Genomic DNA, 17294 nt, shown 5'->3' with positions numbered 1-17294 from the left:
GGCTATTTGTTGTGTCATCCAAATAGAATCCAAAATACATCTTACATCTTGATATGTCTAATCTGTATTGTCTCACATTCCAAACGCTGTAAAGAGAATAATCATTTGAATGAGAAAATAAAGATACCAACCTAAATATATATATTATTTAAGGTCTCCCTCATGTGTGAAATGAAATCTATATTGTTGTCTAAAGGTATTTTTTGAGATCATTTCATTATGTAACTACATATGACTTCTGTAACTAAAAACCTCAATGGGCAGAACTGTATTCCTGGGATTGATAATGCTGAATTTCAGAAAGAGTGAACTCTTCCCCTGGTTTAGTTCAGCAGCTTGTTTATAAACACCCTGCCATTGTTTCCTCTGAGCACGCTCAGTGTGGGGGCTGTGAGAAGACTGCGGGGAGCACTGGAATGGAATCTGGAGAAACACAAGACTGAGCAGGCCGGAGTATCAGTAGCTCCCAATGTTTGCCATCTCTGATAAAGGCTAATCACATGGGTGTCACAGCAGTACAGCTGGAGGAGCCATAGAGGAGAATAGGATGTTCACAACAGGATGGAGTCAGTGGGAGTAAGACCAAGAACAGGCATCCGGATCTGTACTTCAGTCTAGATCCTACACATTTCTAACTCTCTAATTCTCGCACAATTAATAGCATTTGATGTTGGGGGAAATCTATAAAAATCTCATGTATATAATGATATATATATATATGCAAAACGTGACATCTTTTCTGGTAGAAAAAAAAATCAATCACTCTACATCACTGTCCTTGACCTCCCAGAAAATACATTTCAAGTGGTAATATCTGAATACAATCAAGTGGGGGACCCATACTGAATACTGAAAACTGGACACTGCATCACTGTAGCAAGAAGCTATCCCATAGAAATGACCACAGTGTTGAAGTGTTTCTCACTACCCATTTTCAGCAAAAGTCCTACTTAAGATACAAATAAAAGGAAAAGGTATTTAAAAAAAAAAAAAATAGCAGTACACACAAAAGTAAGTATGAGAGGACCTCTATCATGTTGTGGAACACCGGGCGTGTCCATCTGCTTGGAGAAGGCTGACTCATGTCATGGCGCTGAACACGCTCTTTGGGAAAGCTGAGGGGAGGTGGGCCAAAACTGACCGCCCCCACTTCACACTTCTCACACACGTCCAAGTCTTAGTAGCAGATTGCGTACAAAAAACAGCATAGAAAAACTGCAGTCTGTCATGTATATATATATATATATTTATGTATGTCCGTGTGTGTGTGTGTGTGTGTGTGTGTGTGGGGCTGTGTATTAGTATTATGTGCATGTCTGTGTGTATGAGTTTGGGGCTGCTCTCCTGGCACTATCTCCAGTGGCTGTGCAGTGCGAGTGCTGAGAGGGAGAGGAGGAGGAGGAGGAGGGTTAAGGAGGAGTGTGTGTGTGCGGAGGAAGAGGAAGAGTGATCCTCGCCCCGGTCCGCCTCCACCACCGGCCCCTCCGTCTGGACGGGCTCCTTCTCCGTCACGCACGGCTCAAGGCATCCACTCCCACTGCCCGAGCCACTGCCCTCATCACCTACACAATAGAGCAAACACACACACACACACACACACACACACACACAGAACAAGAACATACACACACACACACACACACACACACACACACACACACACACAGAACAAGAACATACACACATTATTAGAAATCTACCAATCTACATTTTTTTTGTAAATTGATTACATTTGTAATTGACACAATAAAAGATGATTTAAGGATACCACTTACTGGAGTCTTGAAAGTAAATGTCATTGCCATTGAAAGCATTTTTCAGCTTGTTAGTCATCATTCTGAGAGTCATGATATGCTGGCGGATGAAGGTGTCGGGCCGTGTGATGTCCACTCCCACCTCTGGGTTATTCGCCTGGTTGGTCAGACCATCCTTCAGCACCTCAGGGAAATACCTGCAGCAGGAACATTTACCTCTGATGTAAATAAATACCTACATCAGGGACATTTACCTCTGATGTAAATAAATACCTACAGCAGGAACATTTACCTCTGATGCATATAAATACCTAGAGCAGGAACATTTAGGCCTACCTCTGATGTAAGTATATCAACAACGCAATAGAGACAGTGACATCACCTTCTCACAAGTTAGAAGGTGGATAAACTTTAGAAATATTAGAATGTTATAATATAATGCTATACTTTATAATTATTTTTCATTTGTGTGAAAAACGGTTTGACAGATTTTCAGTGAAAAGACCCTTGACTAATGGAGTTAGGCTTGTGACCATAAGATTTAACCCGTACAAAGACATTAAATTTAAGGAACCGTATGAAAGAAATGTATTTCAATTAATCATAAAATGGCCCTGATATGTCACTAGACATTAAGAAATCATGTAGAAATGAAGAAATCATCAACAGTAGTCCGGCCAGGATATTGTCATTTAAAGTTGCAGCCCTCAACTGATGTTGATGTTGTGTTTTGTCATGTGATGTTGTGTTTTGGCTTGATGCGCCACCCTCCACCTATCTACTAATCACAAAGCCAGTAGTGTTTCGGCATCTGGGGTGGCAACCTCGAGTCCGGGGGGAGGGGAAAATGATACACCGCTCTACAGTAATTTGAAAGTGATTGCAGTACCAGTTTTGGCCCCAATCTTACATATGGTTCCTTTAAACAATGTTTGAAAAAATGTAAATTGCAGCTAAAACGATCGATCAAAATCCCAATCCTTAGAAATTTGTTTGGAGAAGACCTTATAGGTATAGGATAGAAAACATGTGAAAAGACCATTAAACTTGACTTCATAATTTTTTTGGTTGGCCCAGTAAAGGGGCATTGATGATGGGTGATATCACTAATCTACTGGTTTACTGAATGGTTGGGACAAATATATGGAGCTTCTTACCTCTGTGACCCTATTTACACTTAAAATGGGTCTTGGGAAATCTGGTCAGAAGTGGTTAGTTCCATATACAAGTACATTGTCAACAAGCTACATTGTGATCTGATCACTCAAACCACTTTACGAGGTGGTCTGAGATCCATTATATCTCATATCTTTTCTCACGTTTTTCCCGATTCTTAAATCCAATTGAACAGATGTAGCCCACTGCCCACCTGTAAGAGATGTTATTGTTTAAAAGTGGGATTGTGTGTATGTGGCTCAACTTCCCTTCGCTGAGAGGGAAAAGAGAGTTGATTCAGCTTAAGATACCATGAGGGCTTAGTATAGTTTTTACACTGTGTGATAACCATTGCGACATCTAGACTACTGTTTGCTGATTTGGTATTCATCGCTCTTGCTTGCTAGTGATTGTAAAAAGTGATATAGTGATCAGGGCAGGGGGCCTAATGATAATATCAGGGGGAGCTGAAGGGCTCTCACTCAACTCTCAGGAGCCTCAGAAACACTCCACCACAGACTTTATTAGCTGCTCTATGAGTCACCTGCAGGCTGCCTTAACATACGAGTGAAGGAAAACACAGCACACGGTTTGAACTACGTTCACAGATAAAGCACCATAGCTCTCATCACTTAAAGTCTTTTAGATATACTTTCTTACTGAACTATCTAAATGGAAGAGAAAAAATACTAAGTTGCAAACCCCTCTTCATGTGGATATTAATATCAGACGTGTGATCTCACTCTCTTTGGAGCGTCTGCCAACTCCAAAGTCAGAAGCCCCATTTATCCCATTCAAAGCATCTCCAGATGGGAGACAGGCCAGAGACAGGAGCCTGCTGTTAGAGTTGAGCAGATGAATTCACCTGACAACTTTACTTTACTTTATCTGCCGTCACCACAAAGCGTAGGACGAGAAAGCAAAACTTGATTTGTGTGTGTGTGTGTGTGTGTGTGTGTGTGTGTGTCTGTAGTGTTTCCAGGTACTTGTGCTGTGATAGGTTACAGAGGTGCACGCTTAACAAGCTTAACTTAAAAACAAAACAGCACCGGGGCCCCTGGAGTGCCTCTTAGGAGCTGTTCATTTCCCCGACACTCCAAACACACACACCCTGGAGAAACACCCAAACACAGGCCCCTGCGCTGTGCTCCGCAGTCTGGGAAGCGGCGGGATTAGAGGGAGTGCTCGGGGAAAGCTGCTAATGAGTGAGGAGAGCGCTGAGACATTTAAAGATTTAAAGTAGTCCCACCAGGCCAATACAGCAACAGCACAGGGCTGCAGTTTCTGGAAATAGTCTCATAAAAATTTGATAATTTCTTTCCTCCTCCTCATCAGACAGTTAAACTGGACTTGATCTGAGGGGCAGGAGACAGGAGCTCCTATACTCTATGGGAATGTTCATGTAAAAATCATGCCTACTGCTCATCTAATAAGCCACTCAGAATGAGCAGTGCGGCATCGGCTGGATCATAATGACCCATCAAACTGAATAAAAACAAAACAATAATCATTTCCCGTGAAGGTCCTATGTTATGATTGTGTTTTTCAGGCCAATCATTTCAAGTTATTTTCCCTGTGAGGACATTGGCCCTGCTTACTGCAGCTCACTTCTCTTTCTACTGAAAAACATTTACTTTCTTAATACAAGGACTAGACGGACAGACAGACAGGCTGAAACACACTCATACAAGTGTACACACACACAGAGGGGAAAAAAGTCTGGATTCAGGTCACGAAAGTTAGAGTGGCTGCAGACAGGCTGAGCATCTGCTGGAGGAGCTGTGGCCTACCTGCCCTACACACACACACACACACACACCTACCTGCCCATGCTGTGGCCATTCCAGCAGTCTTCAGAGTCGAACTCGCTGACCGTTACATTATCCTCTTGGCAGATGCCATCTGGCAAGCTGGACCAGAACTTCTTTGAGTTCCTCAGCCTCTCTTTCACATCAACAACCTTCAGAGAGATCAAATGAAAGATGTCTTTTAGACAGTCATTCAAACTCTGTTATTGTGTATACGCGTAAAGTACTGTGAAATGAATGTACTGTATGTGTGTAACAGGTGAATCGCTGAGCTGATGAAGTTGTAGGTAAACCTCTTTACATTTATTCATTTAGCAGATGCCTTTATCCAAAGTAACTTACAAAATGAGGATTAACATTCAAGCTGCATTGCGAAGGAGACCTAACCTGACTCTCGCCAGATGAATTTCGTTCCGCTTAGCTCCGCCTAGCTTCACTCACATCCATCTGGGACCTCTTCCGTTGAGAGTGATTCCTGCACTAGATTTTATGGTAGAGCCAATCAGGATGCAGGGTGGGAGTTTCATAGATGTGACATAGCGTAGAAGCGACTGTGAGACTGTTATCAGCGTCACGGGTTGGCTTCGATGTGAGTGGTTGAAGTAGCACGTCAATAGATGATGGACAAGTGGCTTATTCAATCATATGCAAGCATTTTTTGATTAGGCCCAGCCTTCTGAAGCAACACTCCAATAGACCTCTCCAGAATAAGTCCCGCCTCCGTAACTTCCGTATCCATCCAACTTCCGGGCGTCAATTGTCTATGGGAAATAACATGGCGTTTCGAAATATCGTACCGGTAAAACATCTGTAGGTAGCGAAGTAGAAAAATCTGGTGGGCAGATTGGCCTACACACTTCTGCCATCTAGTTTCCACTGGATTTTTTGATTGTCGGTGCTGTTTAAGTAGTATACTATAGACTATACTACCTAAACGTGTAGGCCAATCTGCCCAGCAGCTTTTTCTACTTTGTCACCTACAGAGTTTGACAGGTACGATCTTTCAAAACGCCATGTTATTTCCCATAGACATTTGACGACCGAAGGTTGGATGGATACGGAAGTTAGGAGGCGGGACTTATTCTGGAGAGGTCTATGGATTGATCCCAGATGGATGAGTGGAGCTAGGCGGAACGAACTTCATCTGGCGAGAGTCAGGTTAAAGGAGACCTTGGGTACCTATAATTATTGCTACAATAAACACTAGTACCAAAGAATGAATGAGAGTGCAGAAGTTGACGTACTATTCAAGTGTATGGAAGGAGATGGTGGTAGAGGGAGAGGGCGGTGGAGGGAGAAGGAGGGAAGTGTACAGTAAGTGCATATATTATGTGTTAGAAGTCTTAGTAGAGGAGGTACTCTCGAAACAGTTGGGTTTTCAAGAGCTTCTTGAAGATAGAGAGGGATGCCTGTGCTCTGGTGGCACTTGGTAGGTCATTTCACAATCAGGGAACTACAAATGAAAATAGCCTGGACTGTTGTGTGTGTAGGGGCATCCATGCCAGACAACATTACTTGGTGTTTCTTCATCCACGTGGATGTCAGAGAGACAATCCGAGATTCGTAATTACAATGAATTCAGTCATAAAGAATAACTTCACCTCATCTGTTTTTCAGCTTTTGATTCGCAACAAACATTTGGAGCAGCCAGACCGTGTAAAGGCCACACTAGACACCTCTCCCACAGAGAAGGTGTGCATCAGGCTTCACATGAGCAGGATTTGGCGGCTAATGCTAATCTGCGTTTGGGGCGAGGCACTCCGCCCTTCATTTGGTACCTCTGTCATGCTTGTGACTGTGGGCAGTGGATGCTAAACCTGACTGCAACATGAAAGGCCTAGCACTGACAGGGCACTGGCGCTGCAGGCTGCTGTGTTTGATGTGATAATCTTGTCACATGGATGCCACAGCATTTTAACTGCTCCCATTTAATGCCCAGAGGCCCAGCTCTTCCCCATCGGTATTCTCATAAACACACACACACACACACTCAGAAACTAGTGCATACACACGCACACACCACACACACCAAGGCAAATGCACAGGCAGATGCACAGATTCACATTACCATGCATGCACAAACACACAGATGTTTGGCTGACCATGTTCCAGTGCTTCCTAAATTGTTAACGCTGACCATGACATGATTCTCTCTCTCTCTTTTGCTCTCTCTCCCTTTGTCTAACTCTGATTTTAATGACTTTATTTTACATCTCTTGAAACAATGTCACATCTGTCCCTTCCTTTCCAATGATGTAGTTTGATAGCAGAATCAACATCTTGTCATATCCTACTTATCACTCCCCTATCTGTGTCAGTAAAGCCCAGGGGAGTCTATCTCAACTGTCTCATTTAACCAAAGAACTGTAAACGCTTCTGGAGAGCTCTCACATAAAATGGCTTCACAGAGAGCTAAGACTGCACCCTGGATATTGGCAGGATGCCTTCAATTTATAACCAAATTGATATGATGAATAATATGTATTATTATCAACATTATTTCAATATTCAGTATTATCCCTGACAACGCATATTCAGCATTGCTACAATTCTGAGTAACAATAAAAACACAAAATACACAAGAACATGCCACACTACACTAATTAATATGAAAATTCAGCTTGCACACTGCTAAAAGAAACTTTCTTTTTGGCTCATTGTATGATGGATGAATGCTTTGAAGAATGAGCAGGAAGATATCTCTTAATAGACCAAATAAAACAAATAAAGAATATTTATAAAAAAAATCATTAAATTCTACTGATGATCTGTTTGTGAGCATGCGTGTAAAGGATATACGGTCTGCCTATCATGCAAGACTACAGAGTGAGCACTAGATGGAGCAGCTGCTCCAAGAGAATGGAGGAACTGAACTACAGCCGGGTCCCATTTCTCAGCTCTTGGTCAAGTGTCTCCCTTCTTCCACACTTGACTGGTGTAGTCCTCTCCTCTGTGGTTCACTGTAATGTATGTAGGCCAAAAGCTCAAAGTACTCATGTTTAATGAGACAGGCTATGAGTGAGACCGGTGGCTGAGATCAATCTCGGAATCAACACACACAGACATGCGCACACACACAGACACGCGCAAACGCACGCACACGCACTTGTGGGCAGCCGTGGCCTACTGGTTAGCACTTCGGACCTGTAACCGGAGGGTTGCCGGTTCGAACCCTGACCAGTAGGCACAGCTGAAGTGCCCTTGAGCAAGGCACCTATCCCCTCACTGCTCCCCGAGTGCCGCTGTTGATGCAGGCAGCTCACTGCTTCACCTCACTGTGTGTACACTGTGTGCTGTGTCTGTTTCACTAATTCACAGATTGGGATAAATGCAGAGACCAAATTTCCCTCACGGGATCAAAAGAGTATATACTTACACACACACTTTAAAGACACCACAAATGTACACACACACATACAGACACCAGACAGCATTTTAATTAAAGACAAAAGCAATGAAGTTCTGTGTGCTGAGAACTGAAATCATATTCATAATTCATGCAACTATTAATCACATTCGCAGGAGACTTTTCACACAACAGCTACGCCATGCTGTGGGGTGACCTCGTACATATATGAAAAGATGGTAATTCTGTTTTAATATGTCATGTCTGGGCCTGCGGGAATGGAACAGTAATGTCAGACTGTGATGACAAGCTTGTCTGATTGAACACCATTTCATACGAGTCTCCTCCGGGCCCCTTGGCTCAGGGGAGGAAGTTACTCACTGTCCTCGTGCATAATGTATGCAAAGGGAAAGTGCTGGAGTCGGTAGAGTCTGTGTGGCTGTGACAGAGGTGATGTGCTAAATGGTGATGAGAGAAAAAAAGAGAGAGAGTGGGATAGAGAGAGAGAGAGAGAGTGAGAGTGGGAGAGTGAGAGAGAGGGAGAAAGAGAGTAAAGAGAGAGAAAGAGAAGGGGACAGTGATGCCGCGAGGGCGACCTTGGTGCTGTTCACATTCCAGGGTCAGATAATAGCAGCAAACTGACGTTCAAATTTAAAATGTGGATGACTGCATCAGGTGAGACTGAGGAGGAGGAAGAGGAGGCAAAAGAAGAAGTTGCAGATGTGTCACAACTGTGAGGCTTTTTCACATGAACTCCACATAAATAGCCACCAGTGCTAGCACAGCAGGCATATGGGTTGTGGAGATATTCATCTCGTCCTCATCATTAATCTGGTGGGCTAATAAAACGCTGGTTGGTCGGTGAGCTCGGTCTGGTCGGGTAAACTGTTTAAAGACCGTCCTTATGGTCCAACTGCCACCTGTACCGTAATTTCCCAACTATTAGCCGCGGTTTATACATTGATTTTGCACATTTTTTTCAGCTATGAGGTTAATACACGGGGGTAGTTAATATGGTTTTGTTTTTTAACTTGCATTAAACACTGTCCTGCGGTTTATACACAATGCGGCTAATACACAGGACATGACTGTTTGCTGCATTTGACTGAAAGCAGATGTGTGACTGATACAAAGGCATGTTGCATCCTGACAGCACAGTGTCCTTATCTGGGAGTTAATGAGAATGATGCTACACTCAGCGGTCAGTGCACAGGGCTCCCATACAGAGGGCAGGGCACACACAAAGAGCAGAGCGCACTAGGGCACTAGCGCACACAGGGCTGGCGGGGCACGGAGGGGGCATGACATAGGGCAGAAATAATACACATACTGAATTACAAGCCTCCTTCATGCTATCATGCCCATGGTTCACATATCAATTCACACATCATCCGTCACTGGTCAAAGGACACGCTGTATTTGAAGCCACTGATCAAAGTGTTTGGAATGCTTCTGTGGGAGTTTTCTGTTTTCAAGTCCTGTGGTTTGGGAGGGTTTGCACAACTGGCACACAACTTTGCTCGTGGTGGAAAGTGACTGAAAAAGAGAAATGTAAAAAGTGGAAATACAAAAAAAGAAACAAATGGCATGGCATGCAGGTTCCAGACTTGTTTTGCAGCCGGTTAATTAACACACACACACAAACAAACAAACACACACACACACACATTTTGAAATAATACACACTGGCTAATCCCTTTGACAAAGCTGTGAAGTGGAAATTTCAGGCCAACCTGAGGAGGCCCTGTGTGTACTGGATGTGAAAAAGCAAAAGACTAACAAGGAAACTTAATTGAGGTTAAACGCTGGCTAGCCAAAAGCATCTCCAGCATGGCTGCAGGGGTCTCGGCTGCCTTTCTGCAGCTGAGTCTGAAGAAGGGATTATCAGTAAGGAAACAGGAGGGCTACGCAATGGCAGCAAACAGCAATACGGTAAATTAATCCGACAGTAAACATCATTAAAAAGGAACCTGTTGTCTTGAATACAGTAAGTAACACTCGTACCTCCCAAGCAGAAATCCTCTTTTGCTGCCTTTCACATTACATAGCGCAGACGTCTTTACATCTGAGGATTATTCACAGTGAATGGCAAACGAGAAGCATCAAAGATCTCAGCACACTGCAGAAATAATTAGGGAGCTTGTATGTAAACATTGCGCTATAGCCTCCCAAGACATGCCTGGACAGAATTGATTAATACAAACTTAATTGGATTTTATATAATACATAGAGAAGGATCCTCAATCAAACTGAGGTGTAAAAATGGCCACTGTGTTTAATTCAAAATAAAGCAACAAAGAAACTTAATTTTTATTGTTTTTTTTACTAGTCTGGCTTCACTGGTTTAGTTTAAACTCAATGCCCTCTCCAGTAGTCCTCTGCTGTTCTAGAATCAGTGTTCCACTGAGCTTGAAGTCATAGTGTCCCGTCTAGTGGACACACCAGGACACTAGGGCCCAGTAGAATTTTTTATGGTCACCAGCACAGCCATGCTAAAGATCAAATAAACTTTAAAGTCAAATCAGCAGTAAAATATCAAAAAAAAAAAATTTATATACATCTGTGAAGTTTATTCAATGTTCCAAACCAAACTGGACGCACATCAGAACAATAAAATATATTGATGTTATGAGCATAACAAAACTGCAGTCGAGACTGTGTGTCTAAAACTACATCATTCAGTATGCTGCCAGTGACATTTTACCTCTGGCGTCTTTGCCTTCGACTAGAGTTTGGAGCATTGCCTCCTCATTACCGACAGAGGAGTATTTTAAACCCCTGCTGTTGCTGGTTGATAATTGATAAGGTGAACTGGCTGACTCCGGCCTGACTCAGTCTTCCAGTGGGGGTCCCGTAGCAGCACACAGAGTGTTTTACAGCATGCTCAGAACTCCCTGCCAAGGGCCGCAACGCGATCCCGCCGAGACACTCTGCTAAGAGCGCAGTTTAAAGAGGATAGAATGAACACACTTGTGTCAAATGATGAAACACGTCAGACACATACGCGCTGACGAAACGGGCTGTGCTGAAATAGGGACATTTGTATTCTTTATTGGCTGATAAAAAATATATTCCTTTTCTCTATATGAGTCATTTTGATTGGTCCTTGCTACCTTCCTCTGCCTTTCCTACTGTTAACCACAGAGGAAGTTTGGGGCAGTGTTTTGGGTGGGGCGTCCCCGTGCCACCTGGCCAGATGCGTTGCCTGGAGACAGTGGGTGAGGCGAGGTAATGAAAGTGCTGCCCCTGCAGGGCATATCGCACCCAGCCGGTCAGTTAATCACGGGCTCTTCCTCCTGCGCCTGCCATGACTATAAACAGCCTTTCATCAATGGCCACCCATCTGGCTCGCACACACATATACCTCACAGCTCTCTCTAATACAAACATCAATGAGCCTATGTGCCAGAGTGGTCATGGGGCAGATCAATATCACTAGCTCCCCGTGAGGGACAAGATATTAATAAAACACCTTCTGAGGGGACTAATTATGAGCCCTTATATTCCTGACAAAAATGACTCAAGTTCCATTGACAATTACAGTTGCCTCTCTGCAAGTCTTTAATACTAAATATTTTGTAGATAATACAAATATTATATTCATGAAACAGTGTTCTCACAAACAATAAACTCCCCTACAGTTTTCCCCACTTAAAGGTAGGGAAAAAAATGGATGGTGGGCAATGACATACTCTCTAGCTATTCTCTTCTCTGGGAGAGCCGCGCCCTGAGTCCAGACGTCTCGACTGGTGCAAACAGATGGCCCAGTCTTGCATGAGAAACCCCATGCCTCACGTCCACTCAATCAAACAGAGGCAGACCGCTAACAGACCCCTCTCTTCCTCTCGGTGTCCCTGAAGTGCAGGGCTGCAGCCACTCTGACAAAGTTACCACCCTCCCCATTTTTCACGTTATCAAAACTGACAGGGGGGGTCTAGTGGAGAGATAAAACGTTAGTTGTTTCTGTTGGGACAACCTGTTTCCATGACCCCGCTGTCCCTTTCATGCGACTGCTTTTAGGGGGCGATGTGAGTGTGTGCTGAGAGGATGGGAGGCCGCGGTGCGGTGGTCTGCCGGAGGGAAGCGAGAGAGGAATGAGGGGCCGGGATAAAGGCTTCAGCAGGAGCCAAGTAGCGACAGGTGCGGCCAAATCCCCTGAATATCCACCTCACTCATGAGACCGCGTCACGTCCCGGCACTAAATCTGCTGGCACACAGTATTCTGCCTTGGTGCAGACATCTCCGGTAAGTCTGGTGCCTGTCTGTACACGGCACAGTATTTATACACATATCACTTGCACTGCATGCTCCTGACGGATGGCACCATGTGTGTGCAGGATCTCACTGGCTGTCTTTTACAATAGCACTTGAGTATAGCAGTACAGTATACAATGGGTGGCATGAGCGAACATGCTTTTCTTCCTGAAGAGGGGATTTGAAGGCATGATGCATCAGGCAGCTCTGACTCTTACTGTGAGGCTTTGGACTGGAATGAAGAGATGAAGTTCCATAGAACAGCAAAGCATCCCAATGCCAGTATCATATGTTTATCGGATGAGGCAAAGCAATCCCACTGGACCTAGAGTAGAGAGCTCTCCACGTCTTAAACAGTGTGTGCATACATGTGGTGCTTTATGAGCAGAGGATCTGTAGATGCCTTGGATGCTGGTTAGATCCAATGTCTCAGCACAACAATTCTTCAGTCCTTTTTTCAAATAAAAACAGCACTAGCCTCATGTTGATATCACTCAAGGGGCTATTACAGTTTCAAAGCGAACATAATTCAGATCGTTTTCAAGGCCGTGGCAAACACCCCTGAAAAGAGCAGAAATAATAATGCCACAGGATCCATAATTAGCTGTTAATGGCGTCATTCTCTGCGGAGTGATCTGCTCAAGCTCCACTACGGGCAAATCTGTTCCCTCTTCTTCCCAGTTTTAATTTCACTCTGGAGGATCATTAAGGTGAGGACTCTAGAAACATGATCCCTGACCACACCAAGCAAAAATATGCTTGTGGAACAGAAATGAGGTTGTTCCCAACAAGTCATATCTATTGCCTTTGAATGTATTTAAAGTCACATTCCGATTAAAGTAAAAAAAGGCAAAAAAAAACAAAACAAAAAAAAAAACACCAGCAACTTGATATTATTTCCTAGTGTCTATGGAATGAGCTACATTTTTGAATACAGCAATGTGAGGGAGGATTTCTTCTGATCCTTTCGTGGCTGTCTCATGCTCTGCTGCTGATGCCGTTCCATGATTGCGCTGTTTCCACTGTATCCCCTTGGCTGTGTGTAGACACTAACTCAGACGGCTGTTGGAGTCCCGGTGTGAACATGAAGTCCACTGAGGTGAGACACTTCATCATCACTGGGCCTCATTTATCAATACCCCCCTCCCCCGAGCAGCCAAATGACAGAACACTTATAAAATGACTACAAGTTAGCCGGCGTGATTTGCCCCGGGTGATGACTGTCCAAGTTGTTAAAAAAAAGCGTCGATGCACTGATTAGAGCGATGCGGCGTGCTGTCGGTGAGGAACAGAGCAATCACCGAAAGGCCACGTCTCGGCCGCTGCGGGTCTCCTAAGGAGGAGAGGGTCTCGGCCGTAATGGGCCTCGCCTGTGAACCTCATTAACGTATTGACAGATATGAAGTGGTGCCCGAGTGTTAATAGTGGGGCGGCTTGTTGCCGACTGAAGATGAGACAACGAGAGATCAGGCGGACGCTGTTCAGAGGCCAGGAGGCAAAGCGCTTCACACAGCGGCCAGACTGATTAAAACTATGCAGCCGCCTTGGCATGCAGAACATGAGGAAGCCAGGGTTACATTAGATGCTTGGATGATATTTCCATGTGGTTTGGTGCTTTACTTCAATGTCTACCAATAATCAATCATTTGCACAGTTGTTCATGTTTGAAAGTCATCTGGATATAAATATTTGCAAATGGAGATAAAATGCTCTTAGGAGAATACTTCTGACCACAGCCCTTTCATATTGTGTTGGCTATGCAGTAAATGTTACATGGGTGCAGAGTATGTGGCCGTTATAGAAATGATATCCTGCTTCCAAGAGTAAAATGCAAGGCCCAACCATGAGAAACAAAGACGACTGGAGCCTAAATGAGAGGCTCACTTTCCCAGAAAGGAAGTTTCTTACAGCTATTGGCCAGAAGCCTGCCGTAAAAAATGTGCCATATGAGATGAATATTGCTTAAAGTGCCAGTGCTAACAGTGTATGCCTCTACAGTGAAAGCACTTTCACACTACTCTTTTTTCCATATAGGCTAATTTGTGCACAAAGCTGGTTATCACCCAACTATTTTATTACATAATCGATCAAGACTGAGAAACCTGTGTGTGTAAGTGCAAACGGATGATAATAAAGTGAGACATACTGTTAGATAAATTCAGTAGATCAGTCCTACTGACAGATTGAAATGAATGAATCTATCGAATACTGTCATCCATACGGTCATCCTTTACTACTTACAATTTCTTAGGAGGCAACAAATCAAATCAACACAGTTTAGTTGTCTTGACAACTCAAAACTGAGCTGCTGTGTGTAACACCAAACTACAGAGATACTAGTTTTTTAAACCGTGAAATTACATGTTTATATGTTCTTAAGAGGAGCTCATCAATCTTTCAGCCAGAAAAGCACTTCCCATATTTATAAATCTAAACAGAGGTTGAAAAGCAACTCCTAATGTTTTTTTATGTTTATTTTTGAGTGGCCTAGCCGACAGTGATAATTATGTCGGAGGAATCTGCAGAATCTACATTACATAATGACCTGGCCACGGCTAAAATAAATAAACGCTCACCACAGTAGAGGTGGATGTGTCTCAGTGAAGCTGTGCCAACAAAGCAAAAATGGAGGGCTGAGCCAACCACACTGGAAGCCATTAGACTTAATATATCCCCTAGCAACTGCCTTCACCAGGCACAATACATGAGATTAGCCCAGATAACTGTCAATTCTGACCGCCAAAAAAATAGAATGGGGAAATCAAATAGCCAAAGTTTCATGCAATGATACAAACACAGGGATGGGGTACAAAGCGAAAAGAAACATCAATATTCCAAATAAAAGCAAAGGAAATGTGGGTTGCCACACGGCTCCTGTCTGTTTGTTTCCAGCGAAGGCTGAGGCGGTTGTGTGCAGTTTCTCTCTCGCACCAGGCGCCACATTTCTGCTGGACTGAGGCAGCTCAGTGGGGCAAACGCAATCAACAGGCCAACACAATGAATTCCCCCCTGCATAACTCTGTTAGGCCTGGAAGCACATCCACTCAAGACTTCATCCTAATGGACCCAGGGGTATCGCATAGCTGAGGAACCGTACCAGTGAGGCCATCACACAGCCCAAATTGTCAGGGCTAATGGTGTCTTAGATTTTAATGGCACAATAACATGATGCTTCCTCAGCCTCCACGGATAATCTGAATGACAATTTTGCCACCAGCCAATTTAGCTTAATTTATACAAAACATACTTCCACATTATGTTTGTGTCAATGCTCATTAGCTTGCAAAACAGCTCACAAACACACCATATTAAATCTCAACACTGAATGATGTTAAAAATAACATGAAAGACATTAGATGTAAGGGGGCGGACTACCGATTGGACCACCACGGCCTTCTACTTCCATGCAGCAGATATCAAAGCCGCAGACCTCCCCCAGGAGGCGCGGGGAGTGGAGCGGCCCGGTGGGCCCAGGCCTGGGCTCCATGGGAGGGGGGAGTGAGTGGTGAGAGGGCCTGGGAGTGTGGAGGTGGAGCTTCTCCCTCAGGTAACCTGGGGTGATGGGTGCAGCCCCACACTGGGATCACAGCTTACCTTACACATTCCTGTCACGATCCCCGCGCTAATACCTAATCAAAGTCACGCAACAGAGGCCAGTAAACAGGGGATGGACTCAGTGGTCACTCGGGAGATGCTGTACACTCCAGCACAGAGAAAGGCAAGAGAGAAGCAAGCAGTTGCTAGCCTAGAAATCTAGACGCACCCTAGCGGCAGCAAGGGTAGTCTAGCAACTCTCAGTTGGCTTGCGAGCTGGAAAAATTGGAAAAAACTTCGATAAGGCCAATCACATCATGTATAAAGTCGGTAGGCGGGCTTAACATAATGATTGATGGCAGAGTTGCAATGGTTCTGCGTGAATTCCCTGCTACTTGAAAACAAAAAAGATGGATGTTGCTGTTGGCGAACAGCGTGATACGAGTTAAGCTTTTTTTAAGTTGGCAAAAGTTTGAACTAGCCAACTAGCTCCGCTGGTGGGAAAACTACGACGGAGTATTAGGGCCACACATGAAGAAAAAAAATATTTTTGCCATGGCGAGATTAAACTCGACATTTCGAGAATAAAGTTGAAATGTAATGTCGACTTTAATCTCGACGTGTCGACTTTAAAGTCGCCATGTCGACATTTCGAGAATAAAGTTGAAATTCATATCTACTTTAATCTCGACGTGTCGACTTTAAAGTCGACATGCTGACATTAAACTCGCAATAGGCCCTACCGTTTAAACATATCCTACACAGTTTAAGCTATGTAGCCTACACTAATAAACAATAGCCTATATGTTACATGAAAAATGGGCTTCAAATAGGTGTTATTTCAGATAGATTGCTAGATTGCAGATATTCAGATAGATTGCGTCTTGTCTGTTAACTACTCATTGCTGTCATCGTGAAGTGCTGTCTCGCGGTTATGGAAATACCATGCACTATGCCGTTTAGGCTAAATAGCTAGACAAATATATGTATCCGATGATATAATGTTTCTATACAAAATGTTATTTCACTCTGTTTTTACGTGGGTAAGGCCACTGCACATCCAAATAACTGCCCTTCATGACCCACAGGCCGTCACTCTCCATAGGATAACATGGCAAAACTCATTTTTCTAAAACTGCTTTTCCATGTCTCACCTGCCATACGTAGCCTATAGGAGGCTAGAAACACAGGTATAGCCTAAGCATATATACTATTTTGATCCCGGGAGAGAATATGTGTGCATGCACTTTATTTATGCACTAGACTATGTGCATATGTGTGCATGTAGGCTACTAGCCTACATGGGGTGGTCGGGAGGACAGCTTCATTCGTCCCTCCATAGACATTCAGCAATAGGCTGTTTTGCATCCATTACAAACAAGCAACGTGAAAGTCTAGGATTGGGGAGAGCGCCTAGTATGCAGTTGAACCTTTAGATGAAAA

General features: G+C 43.9%; 1 protein-coding gene across 1 annotated transcript in view; it reads right to left on the bottom strand.

Annotated features, from left to right (window-relative positions):
- Positions 1-1297: 1297 nt before the first annotated feature.
- Positions 1298-17294, bottom strand: part of LOC143099690 (glypican-6-like) — a 54671-nt gene continuing 38674 nt past the window's right edge. The window contains exons 8-10 of the mRNA XM_076262616.1: positions 4733-4869; positions 1776-1951; positions 1298-1562 (exon numbers count right to left, since the gene is read on the bottom strand). Of these exons, the coding sequence (XP_076118731.1) occupies positions 1351-1562; positions 1776-1951; positions 4733-4869 (525 nt within the window). The 3' untranslated portion in view covers positions 1298-1350. The remainder of the gene's footprint in view (positions 1563-1775; positions 1952-4732; positions 4870-17294) is intronic.

This window comes from Alosa pseudoharengus, unplaced genomic scaffold (assembly GCF_046254945.1).
Source record: "Alosa pseudoharengus isolate Yale_2024_CS ecotype anadromous, Long Island Sound unplaced genomic scaffold, YU_APseudo_1.1 YU_APseudo_1.1_scf_3, whole genome shotgun sequence".
Classification (NCBI taxonomy): domain Eukaryota; kingdom Metazoa; phylum Chordata; class Actinopteri; order Clupeiformes; family Clupeidae; genus Alosa; species Alosa pseudoharengus.
This window is presented reverse-complemented; position numbering and strand designations above follow the sequence as displayed.